The sequence below is a fragment of the Calypte anna genome, chromosome 3 (assembly GCF_003957555.1).
Source record: "Calypte anna isolate BGI_N300 chromosome 3, bCalAnn1_v1.p, whole genome shotgun sequence".
Lineage (NCBI taxonomy): Eukaryota > Metazoa > Chordata > Aves > Apodiformes > Trochilidae > Calypte > Calypte anna.
The window spans coordinates 109,100,787-109,123,596 of NC_044246.1; the positions used below are offsets into that span (position 1 = coordinate 109,100,787).

Consider the following 22,810-nt stretch of genomic DNA (forward strand, 5'->3'; position numbering starts at 1 on the left):
TTTTTTTTTTGGAGATGAAAGACTAAGAAAAAAAGATCTTGGCATCACTGGCCTGGCTGAGATGCCACTTCCCTTTGTATTTTTCTTCAAGTCTTTTAATTGCATATTACTGCAGTGGGTGGTGAGTGTGAAGCCAGGAAGCCTTAAGTACTCAGAGAAATAAATTGCTCTGCAAAAGCTGTTTGCAGCCAAGATGGAGCTGAGCTGTGACTGCAGGTACTGGAAATGGCTCAGGATTGAAATCAGAGTGGGGAGTTCAGGGATAATGGTGAAAAGATGAGGAGTGCTGGGATATGGGGGTCTTGATTGCTCAGCTGTTGGGATGACCAGTTTTTATCAAACTGGGAGCATCTTGGTTGTTGATTTATAATAGACCTTTGTCTTGCAGCTCAGTTGGTTGAAGACAACTTTACTAGCCTTTACTAGGGGTGAATTCTTCCTGACCAAACTAGGGGCTTTCTACTACGGAGTGGCTACATCAGTCAACAAGGGAAAAGCAGTGGATGTGATCTGAACTTCTGCAAGGCCTTTGACCTTATCCCCATGATATCCCACCCACTGAGCTGGAGAGGTATGGATTTGATGGGCAGACTGTTCAGTGGAAAAGGAATTGGCTGAATGGTCAGATCTACAGTGACTGACAGCTCAAAGTCCAAATGGAGACCAGTGACAAGTGGTGTCACACAGGGGTCCATACTGGGACCTTACTGTTTATTATTTTTATCAACAATATAGACAGTGGGCTCAAGTGCACCATCAGCAAGTTTGTAGATGGCACCAAGTTGAGTGGTGCTGTTGGTAAGCCAGAGGGATGGGATGTCATCCAGAAGGATATGGACAAGCTGAAGAGCTGGGCCCAGGTGAGGTTCAACAAGACCAAGTGCAGGGTTGTGCACCTGGGTCAGAACAATCTGCACCATCAGTACAGGTTGGGGGATGAGGTTTTAGAAAGCAGCCCAGCAGAAAAGGACAGGGGGGTGCTGGTGGATGAAAAGCTGGACAGGAGCCAACATTGCCTGCTTGCAGCCCGGAAGGCCAATTGCATCCTGAGCTGCATCAAAAGGAGTGTGGACAGCAGCTTGAGAGAGGTGATTCTGCCACTTTGCTCTGGTAAGACCTCCATGGAGTGTTGCATCCAGCTCTGGAGTCCTCAGCACAGGAAGGACATGGATCTGATAGAATAGAACCAGAGGAGGGCTACAAGAATGATCAGAGAGCTGGAATACCTCTCCTATGAAGACAGGTTGAGGGAGCTGGGGTTGTTCAGCCTGGAGAAAAGGCTCCAGGGAGACTTAATAGTGACTTTGCAGTATCTGAAGGGGACCTACAAGCCCTGTTTGCAAGGGCTTGTAGTGATAGGACAAGAAGCAATGTTTTTAAATTAGAGAAGAGTAGATTTAGACTTGGTGTTAGATAAAAGTTCTTTACCATGAGGGTAGTGGAAAAATGGAAGAGATTGCCCAGGGAGGTAGTTGAGGCCTCATGGCTGGAGATAGTCAAGCTTGAGGAGGCTCTGAGCAACCTGATCTAGTTGAGGGTGTCCTTGCTTACTGCAGTGGGATTGGACTAGATGACCTTTAGAGGTCCCTTCCAACCCAAATTATTCTATGATTCAGTTGCTGTAGGAGCAGGCCACGGCTTGAGCTTGGTCTGTTCCCAGGGGATTTGGTCAGGGTGTTGAGGTGAGACCAGAGCCTTGCTGGAAATCCCTGTGCCATGGAGAGCCTGACCCTGTGCTGAGGCATCACCACGGGAATAAAACCAGTGGGTGTGCTGGCTGCGTACATCTTGGGTCATTGCAGGCTTGTCCTCCCGTGGATCAGATACTCACTTATGGTTAGTGTTAGAAGATGCTTATTAGAGTAAAATTTCTTGAGTCTTTTTTGTTTATTTGTTTTTTTAAAGAGAAAGCACTTGCAGGTCTACAGGGTCAGTCTAGGTGCTATGTAAGGATGTCTCCTTAGTGTTTGTGCAGGTCAATGAGATGAAAGCCATGTAATGGTTTTGGTTTGTAGCAGTAGATTTCCCTTAGATCAGCTTCTGAACAGGTCACAGTTTGGTGGCAGGAGCCTTGTGCTGGGAGACAGGGTGAAGATACTGGAGCTGCTGTGGAAAGGTACCATGGGGACAGTGTTCTCCTGCATATCTACAGAGCAGGGAGAGCAATTACGGGGTTAAAAGCTTCACCAGCCTCAAACTGTGGTAGCCTCAAGGTTTTCTGCCTAGCCCATAGGCAGGGCAGAGGTGGCCAGCAGCATCTTGTGAGAGCAGGTGTGCCCATCCATGCTGACATGATTTGGTAATTGCAGTTGGGCCTGGAGAAGAGCAGCCGTGGGCTTGTGCACAAGTCCTAATCTGACTCTGGCAGGCAGAGCATGAGATGAGGGATTAGTGTCTGTCTGCTGGCCAAAACAGAGAAGAAGGTATTGTTATTTTGGGTATTTTTTTTTTTTTAAGCAATCTCTCTCCTGGCATCTGTAGGTTAACAATCTGCAGATCACTGCTGGTCCTCTAGTGCCAGCCTGTCCACCTCTGCAAAGGAAGACCCAGGCAAAAAGTGAGCTTGTTAAATTGGAAGGGGCAGGTCCATGCTGGGCATCACAAGAAATATTGCTGCTGTTGTACTGCTGAGCCTTGAAACAGGGATGCTCCCTCACTGGGGCTTGTTTGGCTCTGTGGGAGCTCAGTGTTTCATGATGCATCTGCTCCAGCACCCATGTAATGTTCCACTTTGGGGTGGGATGAAGCAGCCCTTCATCTGCTGTGTGAGATCTGGGGTGACATCTGATGAGTTTGAAACACCACTGGAGATCTTGCAGCAGCTTTCTTTCCAGTACCTGAAGTGGGTCTACAAGAAATCTGGAGAGGGAATTGCCACAAGGGTATGTAGTGATAGGAGGAGGAGGAATGGGTTTTAGCTGGAAGAAGGTACCTTTATTAGGAAGAAATTCTTCCCTGTGAGGGTGGTGAGATGTTGGCACAGATTGTCCAGGGAAATTGTGGAAGCCCCTCCCTGGGAGTGTTCAAAGCCAAGATGGATGGGGCTTTGAGCAGCTTGGTCCCTTGAAAGATGTCCCTGCCTGTGGCAGGGGGATTGGGAATAGATGATCTTTAAGGTCCTTTTCAACCCACACTGTTCATGATCTTCCTCAAACTGCTCAATTTAGAACTTATCTCAGGCTTGCCTTGAATCATCCCTCACCTTTTGGGAAGTTGTGTGTTTCCCAGAGGGCTTAAGCAGGAGCTCACCAAGGCTTTGTGGTGAAAGGCAGCCTTGGAAAATTCAAATAAGGGAGTCTGCTGCTCTGCTTGGAGAGAAGGAAACCTAATCATGTGTAGGTTTATCTTATCTTGCTCCTGAGCCTTATTGCATTAGCAGGCCTGAACACTGGTGCTTGATCACTTCACATTAGAAGTGATTTGCTGTACAAGCCATCTGTGGGGAAGCTGGTATGTTTGCTCCCAATCGTGCTTTAAAAAAAAGAAAAGAGAAGAAAAAACCAACCACCCCGTGGTCTAAATTCCTAGGTGGCCTCTGGCTTAATTTAATTAAGAATGGGGATTTGTGCCTCCCCATTAAGGTGTAGGGCTGAGTGTCATAGGCAGGGCAGCTCTGTGGGGGCAGGATTTTGTTGTAGAAAAACATGCTAAGCTTCTGGTTTTGTTTGGGTTTTGGTTTTTCTTTTTTTTTTTTTTTTTCTTTTTCATCTATTTTGGTTGTTGTTTTTGTTTGTTTTTTTGGCACTGTTTTTTTTGTGTGCTGGGAGGGCTGTGATTTCTCACATCAGTAAGGCTCTCACACATAACTCCTTGAGTAACAAGGCAGATTATTTTATCTTTTTTTTTTCCCCGTTTCTCACCAAGGCTTCATCTGGGGAAAAAATAAATGCAGGAGGTAAATTTAATCCTTGGGTTGGCATCTGTGGGTGTCTGGATATTTATATGGCTCTGCTTGCTCAGGGTTACCAGCTGTCCAGGAGGGTTGTAATGAAGATTAACTCCACAAAAGCCATTTAAAATTTAATAATTACATAAAGTGCTTATGCTGGCCTTTCCCTTGTAAACCAAAGAGCAAGCTCAGTCTGCAGGTCCCCAAGGCCAGAGCATCCCATGGTGGTGGGGAGGAGCTCATGTGGGTCTCAGCAGAGTTGGACCAAAGGTTCTGTTACAGGGGTGACTTCCTCTTGCTCTGGTGGGAGGGCAGGTCTTGTCTTGTGCTGGCCCTTAAGTTCCTGGGTCCCAAACATGTTTGTAATAAGTGCACTGATCACAGACCTTCCTCGACTGCCTGGTTTCCTTGAGTTATTTTCCATAGAACATGTGGGAAGTGTTTGTCCGGAGTCAGTTTCCTGCCCTGCAAGATTTTTTTATTTTTTTCTTTCTAAAAACAACAAACACCACCATTTAGTGGTTTGTTGCCCAAACAGCACTTGCTGAGGATATGAATCACTGGCTTCTGGGAGGATCTGGTACCAGCACTGTCCTCCATGGAAAAACTATCAAATGGCTATAAAATCTTCATAAGTGGGTCCTTTCCTTCTGTCTGGACAAAGACAGAATCATGGAAAGGTTCAAATTGAAAGGGACCTTAAAGGGACACATTCCACTAGGCTCCAAGCCCCATCTAACCTGCCTTGAACACTTCCAGGGATGAGGCAGCCACAACTTCACTGGGAAACCTGCGTGTCTCACCACCCTTATTGTAAAAAAAAAAATAAATTCCTTCAATCTAAATCTTCCCTCTTTTCAGTTTAAAACTGTTGCCCCTTGCCCTGTCACTAGACACTCTGATAAAATGTCTCTCTGACTTTCTTGTAAGTTCCATTATATACTGACAAGCATCTCTAAGGTCTTCCCAGAGCCTTCTCCAGGCTGAACCACCCCAACTCTGTGTCTGTCTCCAGAGAGCTGCTCCGGCCCCTCCTCTGCACTCACTAAAAGCTCCATGTCCATCCTGGGTTGGGGTCTCCATATCTGGACACAGTGCTCCAGGTGGGGTCTCACAAGAGCAGAACAGAGGGGGACAATCAGCTCCCCTGACCTGCTGGCCATAATGCTTTTGAAGCAGCCTGGGATATGGTTGGTTTCTGGGCTGCAAGCTCGTGTCCAGCTTTTCATCCATCAGTACCCCCAAGTCTTTCTTATCAGGGTTCCTCTGACCCATATGCAAGACCTTGCATATCTTCCAAACCTAATTTAGTACCTGAAATGTGTTTGAAAGGGGTAAGGAACAGAGTTTTCAACAACCCTCCCCTTTTCAGAAGAGGTGGGTGAAATTTTTGCATTTTGGAAAGGTAATTGCATTGAGGAGTTGGGATTTTCCTGATTTGGCTGAGCTGTGTTGTCTTGTCAGCTGGAGATAGGATGTGCTGCAGCCTGGCTGCCTTGGTGATGCAGGCTCTTGGTGTGTGCTCAGGGGTAAAAAGAGGCAGTTTTGCTGTGCTTCATGTGAGTTGGGAGGATATTTGGAGAAAGCAGGTGGGCTGGACTTAGGAACAGAGCTGGGTTTGCAGTGATTCAAAGCTTTTATTTGAATATAGGTGAGGATTGGCCTTCATCACCTTGGGTCTGCTGTCTGACTTGTGTGTGCCTTTGAGCTGTGCTCTCCACCCATGTTGCTTCATTCTCAAGGTCTGGGCAAGGGCTGAAATCCAGCCAGCCTGTCTTGGTCAAGATTTGTCACAAGATTTGTCACCAAGATTTGCACAGATTAGTATTGCCCAACTCTGGGATACCTATGTCAGTAGGTAGGTGGTAGAAGGCTTTTCCCCCAGGTCTCATGAGTGGATTGGTAGGATCTGCCTCTGAAGGACTGGTGAACAGTGTCCTAAAATCCAGCCTTTCTGAAAATGGATGGAGCTGGCTCTGGAGCCCTGGACATTGGAGCTGATCATAAGATGAGACTCCATGCACCACAGGTCCTAGAGCATCTCCTGAGCTTTACTTTCCAGATGTAGAAGATTTGAACAAATATTGTGTTATTCCTTTTCTCTGTGCTGTGTCCGTTCATTGTTAGTGGGATAGAAAGACACATGGCTTGGGAGGCTCTGTAGACTTGAGCACCTAAAAGGTGGCAGCTTCCCAACAAGCACTCTTCTGAAAGTACAACCTGCAGTTTGTCTTGAGACCCGAAAATGAAACCAGTGATGGGGTTTTGTTTGTGAGAAGGTGGAGAGAAGAGGAAGGAACTGAAGCTCCTCTGTGGCTAGGCTGTGGTTAGACTATACCGTATCTGCTGCCAGGTGCTTGGGTGTAGCCTTCTTTTGGGGTAGCTCTTTCACTCCTCTTGGCTTTGCTTGAAGATGTTAAAAAGGAACAGCAGAGAAATGGATTATTGAAGGTATTGTACTGCCAGTCACAGCCCTGCCCCACTCTTGCCCTCCTTGAGGCCAAGTAATCCCTTGGTTCATGTCCATCCTGTAAAGAGCAGGGTTATGGGACAGGAGTGAGAGTCCAGAACAAGCTCAAGGGACTCATTAAAACTCTTTAAGTCTCATGTGCTTGTGTGGGGACCACCTTGGTGACCTTCCTGAATGGAAGGAGTGACAGCTCTGTCATTGTGTACTGTGGGCTGCAGTGAGGTGAGAGACATCAGAAGGAGCTGGAAATGGGTGGGAAAAATCTTGAACCAAATTCAGAATAAGCAAATGGAAGTCACTGAAATAAATTGAAGTGGTGTTTATGGAGGAGGTTGGGAGTGGAGGTGGGTTGTGTGCTAGGAGATGAGAGATATTGTGGATCTGCCCTGCTTCTCCCTTCAGCTCAGCATCTTTGTAGATGAGCTGGATGTGTATTCAACAGTGGCATTTGCTGGTGCTGCTCTGCAGGCATCAAATCCATCTCTGGAATGTCTCCATTTGTCCCAGTTTTCTCTGGCTCTAGACATTCCTGGTTGCACCTGTGTGTACGTCCACCCTTGGGCTTCTCAATTGCCTGTGCACAACATGTCCTGGAGTTCTTCATTGCTCCAAGGTTATCACCACCTTAAAATATTAGGTGGTTAATGGAGAAGCCCATCACAAAATTTAGGGAATTGCAGTGTTTAGGTAATTGAAATGCCACCTACCCAAGTACCCAAGACACACACAGAAATCCGAACCCTTCAGATGCTGTTGTTGCCTTATCTGAAGCAAGCAAGGCTGGGTGATAAATGATGATGATCCCTGATAGTGATGATGGAGAGGGTGGTGGTGTCATCTGCTTTTGCTGCAGGGAGGTGGCAGCTCTGCCAGGCTGTTCCTGTGTTAAAATAGGACTCATGCTGTACTCTGGTGTTTGCAAGCTCACAGCAGCTTCACCCCAACCTGGCTGTGGCCATCCTCATGTGGGAAGTGTGAAACCAGTGGATTAAAGCACTGTCCCCCTGAGCTCAGCCATTTCACTGGGGAATGCTGAGATCTGGAGGACTTTGAGCATCACCTCCAGGCCCAGTGTGCAGATGAGCTTGGTGGGAGAAGATCCATGTGGAGAGGGAGGACCCAGAACCTCAGGTGGAGCTGGGGATTTTTGCTCCATGCACCCTGGTGGGCACCTTCCCATCCCAGCAGGACACTCCAGCACTATCAGTGCTCTGCAGAGTAATTTGGAGGGAAGTAGTCTGGAAATAAGGAAAGAGTAGGACTGTAAGCTTATTATAAACATTAACATTTTATTTTAGTTCCTGAACAAGTGAATTAAGTAACTGTGGATGGCTCGAGCAGTAATACTTGGCAGTGTTCAGCTGGAACTCGTCTTGTAATGGTTTTAATCTTATTTTTCAAGAACAGAAGGAGCAGTGGTTTCCCAACTGACTGCAGCCAAAGCTGTGCTCATGTCTGTGTCTCTTCCACATCTATCTGGGGTTTTGTTTGCACAATATTTTAGTGGATGTTGCGAACATATGGGGCTTAAATTCATTTAGTAGTTGCAAGAAAATGTGTTTAAGGTTCTCAGAGTATTAAGGTAGACGTTTCCAATTCATTTTAATGGGACATTTGTTCTCCAAAGATTATTATGAGCCATTAAATCCTCTGCTGCCTGGTGTGTTCTCATGCCTTGGGATATTATTGCCAAGGGACATAAACATGTTTATGGGGCCACTTTATGGGATGGTGAGATTAAATACACTAAACTTGAAAATGTCAGTTGGAGCACGAGCGTTTTGTCATAAATCTTGTGCAAGGACATTGGGATGTAAATGCCACACCACTGCATAAAGCTGGTGAAAATCAAGCTGTGACCAGCTGAAAGCTTTTCTCACCAGTACAGCAGCTGTAATTGCTGGAATTTATCAGCATTAAATACAAAGATGGGAGCAGGTAATGTATGGGGTTTTCCTTTCCTGGGAGGACTCTGCCAGGGTCATAAACCAGCAGGTTATATTTTTATTATATTATATAAAATAACAAATTATATTTGTCTGTGTGGGAGTGAGTGTGGGCAAAGCTCCCACCAGGTGTAATTCTTTTAACTCATCACAGGGCAGCACTCTTGGGAGCACCCAGCTCTGTTCATTTTGTATAGAAAAGGGGCAGCATTTTACTTTTTACATATATAAATCTATATGTGTAAAAACAAGCATTATCTTTATATATCATTCAATCCAGGGGGAAAAAATGCCCCTGAATACAAGGCTAGAAAAAGCTTTGTGAGGATGACTTATGCACTGAGATGTATCTTTACAGATGTAAAATGGGCAGCACCAAACCTGCTTGTGCCTCTCTGCATTTCTGCTGTTCCTTGGTGCACAAGCCTTGCAAAGCTTTTCCTTCCCTCAAAATCAGGAATTTTAATTTTTTTTTTCTAATGAGTGATAAAATTAAGCGTTGGCTGCATAAACCTAGTGTTCTGCTGGGTTTATGCCAGAATTAGCTGAATTTGCTGATTTAAAGGATGTGACTCCAAACCAGAATCATCTTCTGGGCTTCTTAGCAACATGGGTGAGTGATGTCCAAAGGTTCAGGACTTGGTGACAGCATGGCCTGGGCTGTGTGTCCTTTCTGTGTAGGACTGACAGCCAGCCTGGATGGGTAGAGGCATTGAGGGAGAGGAATTTGTGTTTGCAAAACGAGAGAAGTTAAAAAGACCAGAAAAATTCCTGCGACCATGTTGAAATCTGATGAGCAATAACACATAATTATGTACCTGAGGTAATGAGCCCCATCATAAATTCCACCTGTGTATTTGCAGTCTTTTCTTGTCCCTTATTGCAGGGGAACATATCTTAAGCTTATTTTAAATAACAAAGATGACTTTTTTCCCATTCACTCTTCCTCTCTCCTGTACTTCTCCATAGTTAAAATCAAGCACTGGGGTTGGTTTGGTTTTTGGGGGCTGCATCCCCTGGGTTGGTAGGGGAACCCTATATCACCATGTGAGGCAGTATGTGCCCATTGCTGTAAATCAGCTGGGGAGGGATGTTTAGTGACAGTGAGAGGAAGATAGGGAGGTGTAAAGCATGGCATGTACTGGGGTGTTTCTGCTGTAGTCCCACACCAGCTGTGGATGCTCTGAGCTCTGTGAGGTCATGGCTGTTATCTAGCTCAGAAGTAAAAACTGATGTCTATACATAGCAGCTTGGTAAGCCTGCTTAAGTAGTGAGGAGGGTTTGAGTCAGAAATATCTATATGAGGCTTTACAGTGGGTTTTTTTCATGTGTGTATATGTAATTCATATACGTGCACATAAATAACATACCTTTATCATAGAGATGAATGAAGTATGTATACATACACATACATATATAAAAATGTCTATACCTGGCTGTAAAGATATTTCATGTGTGTATATATGTATGTATATGTACACAGAGACACATAAAATATCTATATTGTCTATACATTTTTATATATATCATAAATATGTGTGTGTATACACATACATTTATAAAAAAGTATATATATATATCAGGCTGTTTGCATATAAATAAAAATATATATGCTAATACTCTATATCAGGCTGTATAGTTCATATATATATATACACATATATATATGGCTGTATAGTTCTAAAATATATATGTAAGTATGTAGCTGGCTGTATCAGGACTGTGACCTGAAGGTGCAGTTGGGAGATTTGGTCTAAATTGCATTAGAAATTATTTCTATGGATTTTATGCCAGAAGCAAGGGGTTTTGCTGAGGAAGTTGTGGTGGCTGCAGAGGGAAGGAGGAACCATCCCTGTAGTGCTGGGGGTGTGCTGGTTTGCCAGCAAGCCTGAGGTATGGTGACACCTCTGGAAAGAGTTTCTCTTTGCAGCTCATCTACATTGTGGTGGTTAGAAACAAAGTGCTGCTTAGTTTGATTAACCAGGGTTAATTAGCTCTTATGGCTTTATTTGAAGGTTTAACTCATGACCTCTGAGTAGCTGCAAGGACAAGTGTGCTATTTGCATTGCTGACAAAGCTAAACTGAGGAAACCCTCACAATCTTGAACTGACAAGGCTGATCTGGGAGAGGTTCTGTCTTTTTATCCCCTAGCAGATTTTCCATTCACCCAACACTCAGCTGGTGCAAGGTCTCCTATCCTGTAACTGAGTCATCCCACCAGTCTGCACGGGAAAGGGCTCTACATGAGACTGTAGCTGCTCTGTCATGGAAATGTTCATCTTTAGAAAGATGCTTTGCTGACTCATCTCTTAATCCAGCTCGTCTTCATAGTGGTGGCTGTGATGCAGGCATATGGGTGAGCGTGTTGCCATCTCCCCTGCTTCTGCAGCCATGTGGTCGCTCAGTACCAGGGCTTTTCCTGTGCCAAAGAGCACAGGAAGTTTTGTGATTAAATTAACATGGTTAATCTGAGAGTGCATGGGCCTCTGTGGGTCTGCAACCCCTTATTTACACAGCAGGTGTTGAGCTCATGACAGGTCCTGCTTGCCCACAGAGCTCCCTGCAGCCTGGACTCCCAAAAGGTCTTCAATGGTAATAATAAAACCTCCAAAGAAAAGCGTAAAACCCGCAGCTGTTTGGGGCTGGGAAAAGCTTTGTTGGAGCTTAGCTCTTCAAAACAGGGAGGCTGCAAATGCCCTCCCTTCACCCGTAGCCCTTCTGCCCCCACAGGCATCGACATCTTGAAGCTTGTGGCAGCCCAGCTGGGGAGCCAGTGGAAGGACATCTACCAGTTCCTCTGCAACGCCAGCGAGCGGGAGGTCGCGGCTTTCTCCAACGGTTACGCGGCCGACCACGAGCGCGCCTACGCCGCCTTGCAGCACTGGACCATCCGTGGGCCTGAGGCCAGCCTGGCCCAGCTCATCAGTGCCCTCCGTCAGCACCGTCGCAACGACGTGGTGGAGAAGATCCGAGGCCTGATGGAGGACACCACCCCGGTAAGGAGGGGTTGGGATTTCACGTGCCCGTCTGCCCCAGAGCGCGTCTTGTCCAGTGCGGGACACGGATGTGGCCTGGAGTTTATCTAATAGTCAAGGGGATGGACTCTGTTCAGCCCCTGGGGCTTCTCGGGGGTTTATATTTGAGATGTATATTTTAAGCAAAGCTTTGCCAAAGTTTGCTCAAAACCTTGTCTGGGTTTTGATGAGCTCTCGAGTCCCGTGTGTCGTGGTTTGTGTTATGTGTCTGGAGCCCACCGGGAGAACTTGGTACTTAACTCTGAGCCCTTGCACTGAGGAGGCAGAGGAAAATCACCCCCTTTTCAGCTTGTCCTTAAATGCTGTTACTAAATCCCAGGATTTTGTGAGAAGGTCCAAGCATCCTTGAGCACTAAATGTTGTAGAGCAGCAAGTTACTTCTTCCAGTGTGGTGATGGTAGCATTGGGGTTCCACGCATGGTCTCCTCCAGAGTTGTTACCTTTCTGTGGCAGCTCTGGCCTTAAACCAAGATCTCCTGGATCTGGGGAGACTAAAGAAATTGCTGCAGAATATCCTACAGCAGAGTCTCAACTGGGTTTAAGTCACAAGGTGCTTTGGTGCCTTTTGCCACCAAGGCTTGTTTTGACCACCTCTGCCTTCCTTGTCAGTATGATTTTGGGTTTTTGGCTCTGAGAATTTGGTAGTCTTCTGGAAATGTTTATAAAGGTCATGTCCTCCTAGTTACTGATTTGACTTCAAATACTACAGCAAAACTCTGGGCTGGGACATCAGATAAAACATGGGGCTTGTTCATCAGCACAACACATAATTACCAGATGTGTTGTGGGGTGCTTGGGGCTCCTGTGCTGTTTCAGCCAAAGCTGTCAGGCACTTCTCAAATAGCACAGAGATCTGGGTGGAAGCTTCAGGACCAGAGCTTATTGGGTGACCCATCATGATGATGTACTCCTGATGACAAATTAAACACAAGCTATTTCCTTACATGTGCCTGGAACTTCGAAAGTGAAGCAATCAGATGCCCTGGAGAATGAGCAAACCCAAATCTCATGGATACTTGTAGGCAAGGCTTCTTTTGGGCTTGGTGACCTGCTTTCCTAGAGGACAATTCTCTTTGTTTTTTGAAGCACTACGCTGTGTTCCCTACTGCCCAGCAGCACCTGGAGCCTAGTGATCTCCTGTGGCTTTCACTTTCTTTCCTTAGAAATTAGTAAAATTGGTTTGCTAATCTTTTCAGGTAACTCATGTGGGTCCACATGAGAAGCAGGGCTTGTTTCAGCAAAGGAGATGTTCTTAAAAATTCACCTGACCAGGTACACCTCCCTCTTCCATTCATCCCATCAGGCTTTTTTGAATGAGCATCCCTCATGACCAGCTTTAGGTGCTGCCCATTCCTGTGTGGTCCCTCCACCCCAAAGGTCCATGGGCAGTCACTCAAATGGCACATGGGATGTTGAACCTCAAAAGCACCCTGGGGTGCAGATTCATCACTGCAGCACACTGCTGTTACCTGCTGTAACCTGTTTACCTCCTTGCCCTGGGTTGGCTCTTTTTATTGTGGATGTGGGAAGTGGTGGAGTGGCCCTGGAAGGGATGCAGAAAGCTGTGGGAAGCAGCTTGTGCAAGGGAAAATGAATCCCTGGAGCCTCGTGCCAGTGGCTGAGCCGTATTGGGGAGGTTCATGGCACTAGCAGTGGGGAAGCCAAGTGCTCAATGCTAGGGGCAACCACTGAGGTTGTTTTGTTTGGGGTTCTTTTAATCTGTGCTGGTTGGAAAGCCTTTAATTAGAGCTAATCCAGGTTTGGTGCTCAGTGGTCTGTCCAAACACAGACAAATTGAGGCAGCTTTTCTCTGTATGGAACCAATTTCATAGAACCATAGAATGGTTTGTGTTGGAAGGGACCTTAAAGATCATCTCATTCCAACCCCTGTGCCATGGGCAAGGACACCTCCTGCTAGACCAGGTTTCTTCAAGCCCCCTTCAATCTGGTCTTGAACACTTCCAAGGAGGGGGCAGCCAGAACTTCTCTGGGCAGCCTGTGTCAGTGTCTCACCACACTCACAGTGAAGAATTCCTAATACAAATTCTTAATCTAAACCTCCCTTCCTCCCCTCCTCCAGCCATTCCCCCTTGTCCAGTCACTCCAATCCTTTGCAACAGGAAAGGTGCCCCAGTTTGATCCAAAGGATTGGGACACCCTGTTGGTGGCAGCTTTGAGTACTGAACTGCACCTCTCCAGCATTCACCCCTGCAGAAGCAGTCTTGAATATAAACCAAACCAAAAATCATAAGAACAGCTGAAAAACAGGTGAAAAAATGTGTTACTGGGTGACATAGCCCTTGGTCAGCAAATCAGTACCCTGAACCCTGCCAGCCTCCCTTTGCCATCCCATCCCACCCACTATGTTATCCTTATCCCAAATCCTTTGTTCTGTCTTCACCCTGTGAAACCTGCAGAGGCAAAGCTGCTCTCCCCTGTACTGTCCCATTCCCCCAGCAACTTCCCAGGCTCTGAAATCCAAATATTTACCACCCTTGACAGGAACAGGGGATTTTATGGGAGTCTCTGGAGCGTTACAGTGTATGGCTGCAACTTTTTCTTCAAGCAGGGAGCAGCTCTGCTGGAGGCTCGTTGGCTTTTTTAGCTGTGGGGGATTATGCTGGTTTTGCAGCACACTGAATGAATTTAGGTTAAAACCAGATTAGCCCTCTGAATCTCTTTGCTAGGGGTTTGGTTTTTTTTTTGGTTGGTTGTTTCTTGGTGGGTTTTTTTGTTTTGTTTGTCTGTTTTTTTTTGGGGGGGGTGTTGGGTTTTTTTGGGGGTTGTGGTTTTTTTTTGCAGCTGATAACAGAAAATGTGGTGTATGCAGCAGCAGCTGTGGGAAGGTATTTTTTTGGGGTGCATTTAACTCACAGGGCTCCTGTTAAAGGTTGGCCCAGGCCACCAGCACTTTTCCCCCTTCCAGGTTTTCAAACTCTTTCCCTGGGCAGTGGTGAAGCACAGGCACACCCCAAAAAGTGGAGCTGACATCAACATGAATGGAGGTGCTGGGGGACAAGGAAAAGGTTTTCATTGCCATCCCAGCAAATTGCAGTTCTCCCTTTTGGGGTTAAAACCAGCAAAGTGCAGTGCAGGCACTCGGTAATGGGATTTTTTTGGGGTGCATAACAGCATTTGGAAGATATTAAGGAGTGTCTGCTGGCCTGGGGTGTTGCTGACATGGATGGCCCTGTTTACTCCTGCAAGTGTCCTACTGTGAGCAGTGGTTTAAGCTCTTAGCTTTTTATTTATGGCTCTGCTGGCCTCAGCTGAAATATTTCAAGGGATGGATGGGAGGGGAAGCAAGCAGCCTTGCTTGGGGCTCTCAGTAGCTCAGTAAAGCTACAAAACAAATAAATTGATAGGGAGATGGTAAAAATGGAGAGTGAGGAGCTGCAGTCCTGAGCCCAATGAGATTTAGGTCCACGGCTAATTGCATGCTCTGGATAATCCCATGAATCAGCAGATGTGTCAGGGCTGTGTCTGGTGTGAGGTTAAACCATGGGGTTTTTGGGGAGTGCTAGAGGACAAGAGGATGTGAAAGTAGCCCCATGTTCAGGCACGTGGCTGTGGCATTGCCTTTTGGCTCCTGTTCTTTGTCTTTTTGCGGGTCAAAACCCAGGGCTGGGGGTCAAGAGCCTGGAGCAGCGTTCCCCAAATCCATCCCCAGTAGCTTCTGCCCCATCCCCTTCATTTCCTCTTCTGGCAAAGCAGAACTGGGCTGGACTAATTAGCAATTAATTTTTCACTGGCAGAGGAGTAAGGCTGAAGCTGTTGGGTGTATTTCCCAGGCAGGGGCTGCAGTCTGAGAGCATTTCCCAGCCTGGGAAAAAAAAGTTGCATGCAATATTTCCTTCTGGACTTGCATTAGGTTTTATTTGAGGCAGAAAACTGTAGGATAAATTGGTCAAAGCCCTATGGAAGGTATCCTTAGTTGGGTTTTGTTGGAGTGGTTTTTGTCAGGTTTACTCTAAACCTTGAGTTGGGTTTCAACCAGTAATACAAATACAGAGAAGATAAACACAAGAAAAAGTTATTTTCTAGTGGATGTAGTTACAATTGAGGCTTCCATTCTGTGATAACCACATCTCTTTGGGTCTGTGTATTTGCAGTATGTTGGGCTAAGGAGTATAGGGTGAAATTAGAAGATGGTGGAGTCAGAACAAACCAAACCTGATATTGACTTACTCAGCCTATAGTGGCATTTGGAAACTCTTCATCACAGCTTTATCGACTCTTATCATCATGGGTTGAGTTGAAAAGATGAGTGGGCAAATCCATAGAAAGGAGAAGGCCCAGAAATGGCTGGGGCTGGTGGGAAAGAGCTGTTTGCTCCATGGATGGTTGCATTTTGGTTTTGGCATCTAAACCCTTTCATTGCCCATCCTGGGTCACGTGAGGCTTGACTGGAGTAGCTTTTCTCTAGGGCTACCTTGTGTTGAGGGACATGATGCTCTTAAAGTTCTTTTCCAACCAGAATGATTCTGTGCCACCAGCTCCACCACAGATGATGTGAAATGTTCCTCTAAAACCTGACCAGCAAGGTAAAGGACAAGGAGCTGAGCCAGGTGAAGGGTTTACCCTTCACCTGCAGACCATCACCCTGTGTCTCTGCCACCTTAATGAGACCTCATGGCCCAGTCAACACCAAAACCTTGGTGCTTAATTTATCCCCCACCCTAAGAGGGTGTGCAGTCACCCTCTGCTGAGGTTGCTTCTCTGAACCCAGCTCCCTGCTCAATCTTTTTTTTTTTTCTTGAATCAGCAGTAGTTTGAGTCATGTTTGTGTTGGGGCAAGAAAACCTGACTCAAGCACAGCTGCACAAAACCACTGGGCTGATGCAGCACCAAACCTGCCACTGGATTTTCATTTCTGTCTGGTTGCTGCAGGAGGAATTACAGGGAAGTGCTGCCCATGGGAGGGGGTTTTGGATGCCCCTGGCTGCTCCTTCCTAATGCTGGCACAGCAGCTGTGGTTTCTGTTTGTCCAAGGTGAGCTTTTATCGCACTTCAGTAAAATGAAGGCAGAAAATGGGACCAACCTGTTCAAACAGAGCCGTTGGCAGCAGCTGTGAAAAGGAAACAAAACCTTGCCTCTGTCATCTTCAGCACCCATCCCTTGCTGTCCTCTCTTCTTCCTTTTAGGAGGGGCCTTCAGACCCCCTCTGCTGCTTAGAGCATCCTCTAGAGCAGATGCACCAAGATCCACAGGGATGTTGGTGCTTGAGCTGTACCCTAAAGGGAGCTTTTAGGATTATTCTGGTTTGGTTTGGGGTTTTTTGGTGGTGGCATTTTGGGTTTACTTTGTTGGTTTGGTTTGGGGGTTGGGTTTTTTTGGTTTGGTTTGGGTTCTTGTTGGGTTTTTTTGTTGAGGTTTTTTTGGGGTTTTTTGTGGGTTGTTTTTTGGGTTTGTTTTTTTTTTTTGGCATTTCAAACCTATTGCTGCAGTACTTAAAACAAAATTTAACAATAAATTGGCAGAGTGCCCCAGCTCGACTGCCTCGTGTCAGGAGGCTGCTGATGCATCAAAGCCGCTGCAGCACCTTTGGATTTTCATGCTGGTCCTTGTGTCTGACCCTCTGCATCTCTCTGTCTGTCTGTGCAGGTGCAGATGCAACCCCAGTGGCAAGCTCAGGAGCCCTGCAACGATGATGGAAAGGTAAGAAACTCCATGGCTCTGGAAAGGAAAAAGGCCTTCAGAGGAGGTTTTTTTTATTATTATTTTTTCCAGCCGGAGATCGGTTTCACTCAAGCACCACCAGTCTTAAAAATAGGAATGGTCAAGGTGGTTTCAAGCAAATGAGTCATGGGTTATGAATAGTGTATTTTTACACCTATTCCACAGGCTTAACCTTGCAGCAACCTTTAGCTTTCCTTTAGCCTTTCAAAGCCCTTGTTCCCACTCACTTTCTTCCCTCGGTTTAAATATTAACAGGCATCCGAGCATCCTGTTTGCTTTGCCTCATAAGCTCACAACCATTCAGCTATTTGGAAAGCTTTGGGCTCCCAGGATGCCTACAGTCAAATAACCTCGGGTGATTTTATTTTTTTTTTCTGTTTTTTTTCCCCTCGCCTTGCTTTACCAGCTCTTTAATTAAACTCCAAATGACTTGCATGCTTCTGGGAAGGGTTTTTTTCCCCTCTGCTGGGAAGGAGAGCCAGGACAGCTGGCTGCTCCCTGGCCTCCCTGTAACTGCTCCTTGGCTGTCAGGCCCCTTTTTGGATTTCAGTTTTTGACAGGGTATTACATTGATAGCTGCACAGGGAAAAACAAACCCCTAAAGCCTCCTTAGGGTTTGTGTGTGTTTGTTTTGGGTTTGTATTTTGTTTTGTTTTGTTTTGTTAAAGGGGAAATTGGAGCATGTTGCAATTTGGAAAGCAGCCAGCTGCTGTTCTGGTCCTTCCCTTGCTTTTCCCCTGTTAATGGCAATAAGCTGATTCTCATCGATGAGCTGCAACGGGAAGGGAATTTCAGAGTAGAAAGCAGATTCCTTTAATTAAAAATTAAAGCTGACTTTTATTTTTAACATGCCCATTGCGTAACGTTCTGAGCTAGAACAAATCCTTCCCTGTTTATTTTCAATGGGGGGAAAGAAACCAACCTTTTATTCTACTAGGAACAGGCTTCAATGTTAATTTAATGTGAACTAATGGGCGTCTCAGCAGCCATGTGATTTGTGGGTGGTGAATTCCTCGACACGGATGAGAAATGTGCAGGCACATCCATGCTGGCATGGAGGTGGCTCAGCAGCTCCCTGGCCCACAGCCTTTCATCTGAATCTTGCATTTTAATCAAAAGTGTGTGAGAATGAATCGACTGGTCTCCCTGTAGAAGGAGAAAACAGGGTTGTGGAATTTTGTTGGGAGAGTGAGTTGTGGGCAGAGAGGGCTTGCATATCTGTGCTGCTTTAGCAGTTCAAGCAGGGATGCAAAGTTTGGGAAGAAGTTAAATATTAGGTGATCCTTAGAGGAACCTGCCTGGAGGGTCATGGTGACCTCCAGAGGTACCCAGACTGCTAGCCAGAGATGTAGGGACACTGCTTCAAGGTTCTTGTCCCTGCAGGGAGTATATTCTGCTTGAGGTTTGCAACCCAAGGGGATACTGAGAGATGAAGGAGGGCAGATAACATTGCCTCCTGCCATGGAGGTAGGAGGGAGATGCAAGAAGGGTGATGCAGACCATGGTCAGGTTAGGAAGCAGGTTCCTGATGGCACCCAAGCCATGCTGCTTTCCAGCTCAGGATGTCCCAGCAGTGCTTGCTGCTCCCTGTATCTCCAGGAGCCTTTGGCTCAGATCAGGGTAGCAAAAAGCAAAGGCACTTGGGTGACACTGTGGTTAGTGCCAGCCTTTGCTTGTCCTTCCTGGCCCTGGACTTGAAGTCAGGCAGGATGGATTATTCCATCACGCTTTAATGGGGTGCTCATGGGAGCCAGGGTGAGACAGGGCAAACAAATTATTAACTCCAAGTGTTTCAGTGTAGCTGGTGAGAGGAGCAGTGCTGCAGTGGAGATCTCCGAGGGGCCTCACAGCTCTAGCCCTGCAGTCTCTCAGCTGGTTGGAGGCATCTTCCCCAGGGCTTAGTACTGGGACCACTCTGGTTTAACATGTTGATCAAGGATCTTGGTGAGGGGATAGAGAGCACCCTTAGTAAATTTGCAGGTGACAGTAAGCTGGGTGGGAGTGTTGATGTGCCTGAGGGTAAGGAGGCTCTGCACAGGGATCCAGACAGGTTTGATGAATGGGCTGAGGCCAACTGCAGGAGTTTCAATAAGGTCAAATGTTAGGTCCTGCTCTCTGGCCACAACAACCCCCAGCAGTGCTACAGACTTGGGGAGAAGTGTCTGGAGAGCTGCTCAGCAGAGAGGGACCTGGGGGTGCTGATTGACAGCTGGTTGAACATGAGCCAGCAGTGTGTACAGGTTGCCAGGAGGGCCAATAGCATCTTGGCCTGTATCAGGAACAGTGTGGCCATCAGGACCAGGGGGGTGACCTTACCCTTGTACTCAACCTTAGTGAGGCTGCACCTTAAGTACTGTTTGCAGTTTTGGGGCCTTCACTACAGAAAGGACATGGAGCTACTGGAGTGTGTCTAAAGGAAGGCACCAAAGCTGATAAAGGGTTTGGATCACAAGTGTTATGAGGAGCAGCTGAGGGAGATGAGGTTTATTAGCCTGGAAGAGGCTGAGGGGAGAGTTTATTGCTCTCTACAGCTAAAGAAATGAGGTGGTAGAGAGGTGGGGATTGGTCTGTTCAATGAAGTTACAAGTGATGAGACAAGAGGTAATGGGTTCAAGTTGCACCAGGGTAGGTTTAGGTTGAATGTTAGCAAGAGTTTCTTCACTGAAAGGGTTATCAGGCATTGGAACAGGCTGCCCAGGGCAATGGTGGAGTCACCATACCTGGAGGTATTTAAGAGTAGTATAGACATACTGCTTGGGGATATAGTTTAGTCAATGTCCTGTCAGTATCAGGTTATAGTTGAACTTCATCTTGAAGGTCTTTTCCAACCAAGGTAATTCAATGAGGCCTGGAGCCAGGCTATGACTTGGTTTTAGCAAGTGATAGCTGTGGAGTAGGATTTTGAGGGAGCTTCAGGCTTTAATAACCCGAGAGTCAGAAGGAAAACAAAGTTAAGATGCTTCTGGGGTTGCATGTGCCATCTAGGTGCTGCAGCAGCTCCTACCAGGAGTTCAGGTTGCATTAACCCCTCCTGCCCTGTTGAGCACTGGTGGCTAAATGCCAGCCTGATGTCCACTACAGGTCATTTTTGGTGCCTGTTCTGGGCCAGCAGGTCCCCAGGAAGAAGGAAACCACCCAAACTCAGGGCTTGCTCACCAAGGATAGGCTCGGGATGGTTTTGAGCAGAAGCCCATTGCACAGCACCCACCCTCACTGCATTCACTTTCCCTCTCTTTCTTCCCCAAAAAGGTGGAAGTTGACAGGCTGGCAGTCCCAGCGAGCCCCAGCCCCCTCAGCCCTGCACCCACCCCCAGCCCCAAGCCCCCCGAGGCGGCTGTCCTCACCGTGGAGCCCTCTCCTTCAGAGAAGAAATGTTTCTTCGTCGATGAAGCGGAGCCCCTCCTGCGCTGTGATTCCACCTCCAGCGGCTCCTCTGCGCTCAGCCGGACAGGCTCTTTTATTACCAAAGGTACTAAAATCAACCCTGGGAGCTTGGGGCTTGTTGGGGGATGCAAAGGGATGCCATGGTGTGTGCTCCTTGTGGTGGCACACGTGGCAGAGCTGCCTAGCATATCGTAAATAACTGGGAAAACTGACTCTCTGGGATATGTTTAGTGGATCCTCGTTCCAGGCAAGAATATCCTGTTAGCTAAGATGATACAGGTTTGGGAAAACAACTTCCTAAAGGCTTTTGACTCTTGGAAATGCTGACAGAGTTGTAGCATCCTTGGATGCTTGTTGTGGGGTTTCTCCTGATTTTTGGCTATTATGTTGGCCTGTGTGTTACTGCATGAGGTGAAACCAGGAGAACAAAGATTTTTTTTTTTTGTTACTCCTGGTTCAGCTTGCTGCAGTGTGGGACTTGAGATGTAAATGACAATTAATCACCTCAGCTTTTATTAGAGAGCTTAATTTACTGCATTTAAATTGCTGCATTTAATCTTCAACTTCTGATGAAGGTGAAACATTATGCTCCATCAGTTTTCTGAATTTAAACTTGGGTGCAGAAATGAAGCTGACCCAATGAAAACAACCTGAAAGAACAGAATCAGAATTCTGCTTTTTTTGGCTCCCCTCCTACCCTCTCTTTCCCACATTGGCCATTCAGCATTTATAGGTGACGTGCTTGCTCTAGCAGGATCCTGGTTTAGGCTCCTTCTCCATCTTCTCCCCTTCTCAACACCGACCATCTTCTGCTTTTTCCCTTGATTGTCCTGGTGGCACATCCCTGTCCAGAGGTGGCACCAGGGGATGGATCCAAGTCTCCAAGGAGAACAAGCCCTGATTAGCAGAAGTTTCTTGAGGGGTTTCCTGATCACCCTCTCCTTTCCTTTCCTCCTACAGAAAAGAAGGACACCGTCCTGCGCCAGGTGCGCTTGGACCCTTGCGATCTGCAGCCGATCTTCGATGACATGCTGCACATCCTGAACCCTGAGGAGCTCCATGTCATAGAGGAGATCCCCCAAGCTGAAGACAAGCTGGACAGGCTGTTTGAGATCGCTGGAGTCAAGAGCCAGGAAGCCAGCCAGACCCTCCTGGACTCTGTCTATAGCCACCTCCCTGACTTACTGTAGGCACTGGGTCACCACCACGCACTCTCCGAATATCTGCTAGAGCTAGCTTGGCACTCCTTAAGATGACCGACAATACTCGGGCAGGTTTTGTTGTAGAATATATGGCCAGTATTTCTGTTGAGGTGTCCTTGGTTTCTGGAGGGGGGGCAGTTTGCCAGCGTTGCACCCCTCCACCTTAACTCTATCGCTCAGTCCAAGTCTTTGCACCCTTTGCCCCCTTTCCCGAGCCTCTTTCCTCCTTGTCCTCATTCCAATCAGATCAGTCGATGCACTTTAAAGAAAAATGCAGTTAATGAACTAAAAGACCATGAAATCTGGTGTAATATAACACATCAAATTGGGGATTGCTCTGTAACCCACTTCTTCATTCAAAGCTGTCTCTTGGAGTGACTTTCTCTCTCTTCGCCTCAGCGTGGTAAATGGCAAAAACACGCAAAAAAAAAAAATAAACCCCAATTGTTGCTGGTCACTGTCTCGCAGCTAAGCTTCCCACCTGAGCTGACTGGTTTTTTGTTGTTTTTTTTTTAAATGTACTACTATATAGCTCCTATCCATTGCTGAGGTTTTACTAGCATGGTTATTTATTGTATGGTTTTCACCCGGACAATGCATCGCGTTCCTATAAAGTAAAGCAGAAGTGCTTTAACTGCAAAGAGAAGGGGCAGTCCCACCAACTTGGAGGTGATGAAAAGGTCCTTTGCCTTCAGTCAAATGTGAGGAGTTTATCTTGCCTTGCCTCTTACAGGAATGGTGGGGCCACGAAGGGAGCTTGTGCTGGACATGGGGAGGCGGAAGCAGCCAGGGGTGGTCCTGCTCTCCTCGCAGTGTAGGACTTAAAACCACGCTATGCTTTTACACTCGTGTCTCTTGTTTTTTATACAGACGTGGCCAATAGGTTCTCCAGAGACCTTACCTGGTCTGAATAGCCTCTTCAAATCACACTTCACTTTTTATTAAGAGGAGAAAAAAAAAAAAAAAATGGAAGGGGGTGGGGTGGGGGGAAAAAATAGCTGCATCGTAAGAAGTCTGTCTGATTATATTTGCAACTATTATGCTCCCGTAACAAACAGTCTGTACTACGCTCAATTTGAAGAAATCATTATATGAGGGTGGCAGGTGCTGCCCTGTGGGAAGGGGTGGGAGTGGGGCAAGAGGGGAATGAATTGAAAAATTGCCTTCCAGTGTACTAATTTATTAATAAATACTAGGTGTTTG

At 46.7% G+C, this 22,810-nt stretch overlaps 1 protein-coding gene across 1 annotated transcript in view; it reads left to right on the forward strand.

The window, feature by feature from the left end:
• The window catches only part of TNFRSF21 (TNF receptor superfamily member 21), a 36,023-nt gene extending 13,471 nt beyond the window's left edge, over nucleotides 1–22,552 (forward strand). Inside the window, exons 4-7 of the mRNA XM_030446590.1 lie at nucleotides 11,037–11,302; nucleotides 16,947–17,000; nucleotides 20,271–20,490; nucleotides 21,366–22,552. Coding sequence (XP_030302450.1) covers nucleotides 11,037–11,302; nucleotides 16,947–17,000; nucleotides 20,271–20,490; nucleotides 21,366–21,595 — 770 coding nt within the window. The 3' untranslated portion in view covers nucleotides 21,596–22,552. The remainder of the gene's footprint in view (nucleotides 1–11,036; nucleotides 11,303–16,946; nucleotides 17,001–20,270; nucleotides 20,491–21,365) is intronic.
• The last annotated feature ends 258 nt before the right edge of the window (nucleotides 22,553–22,810 follow it).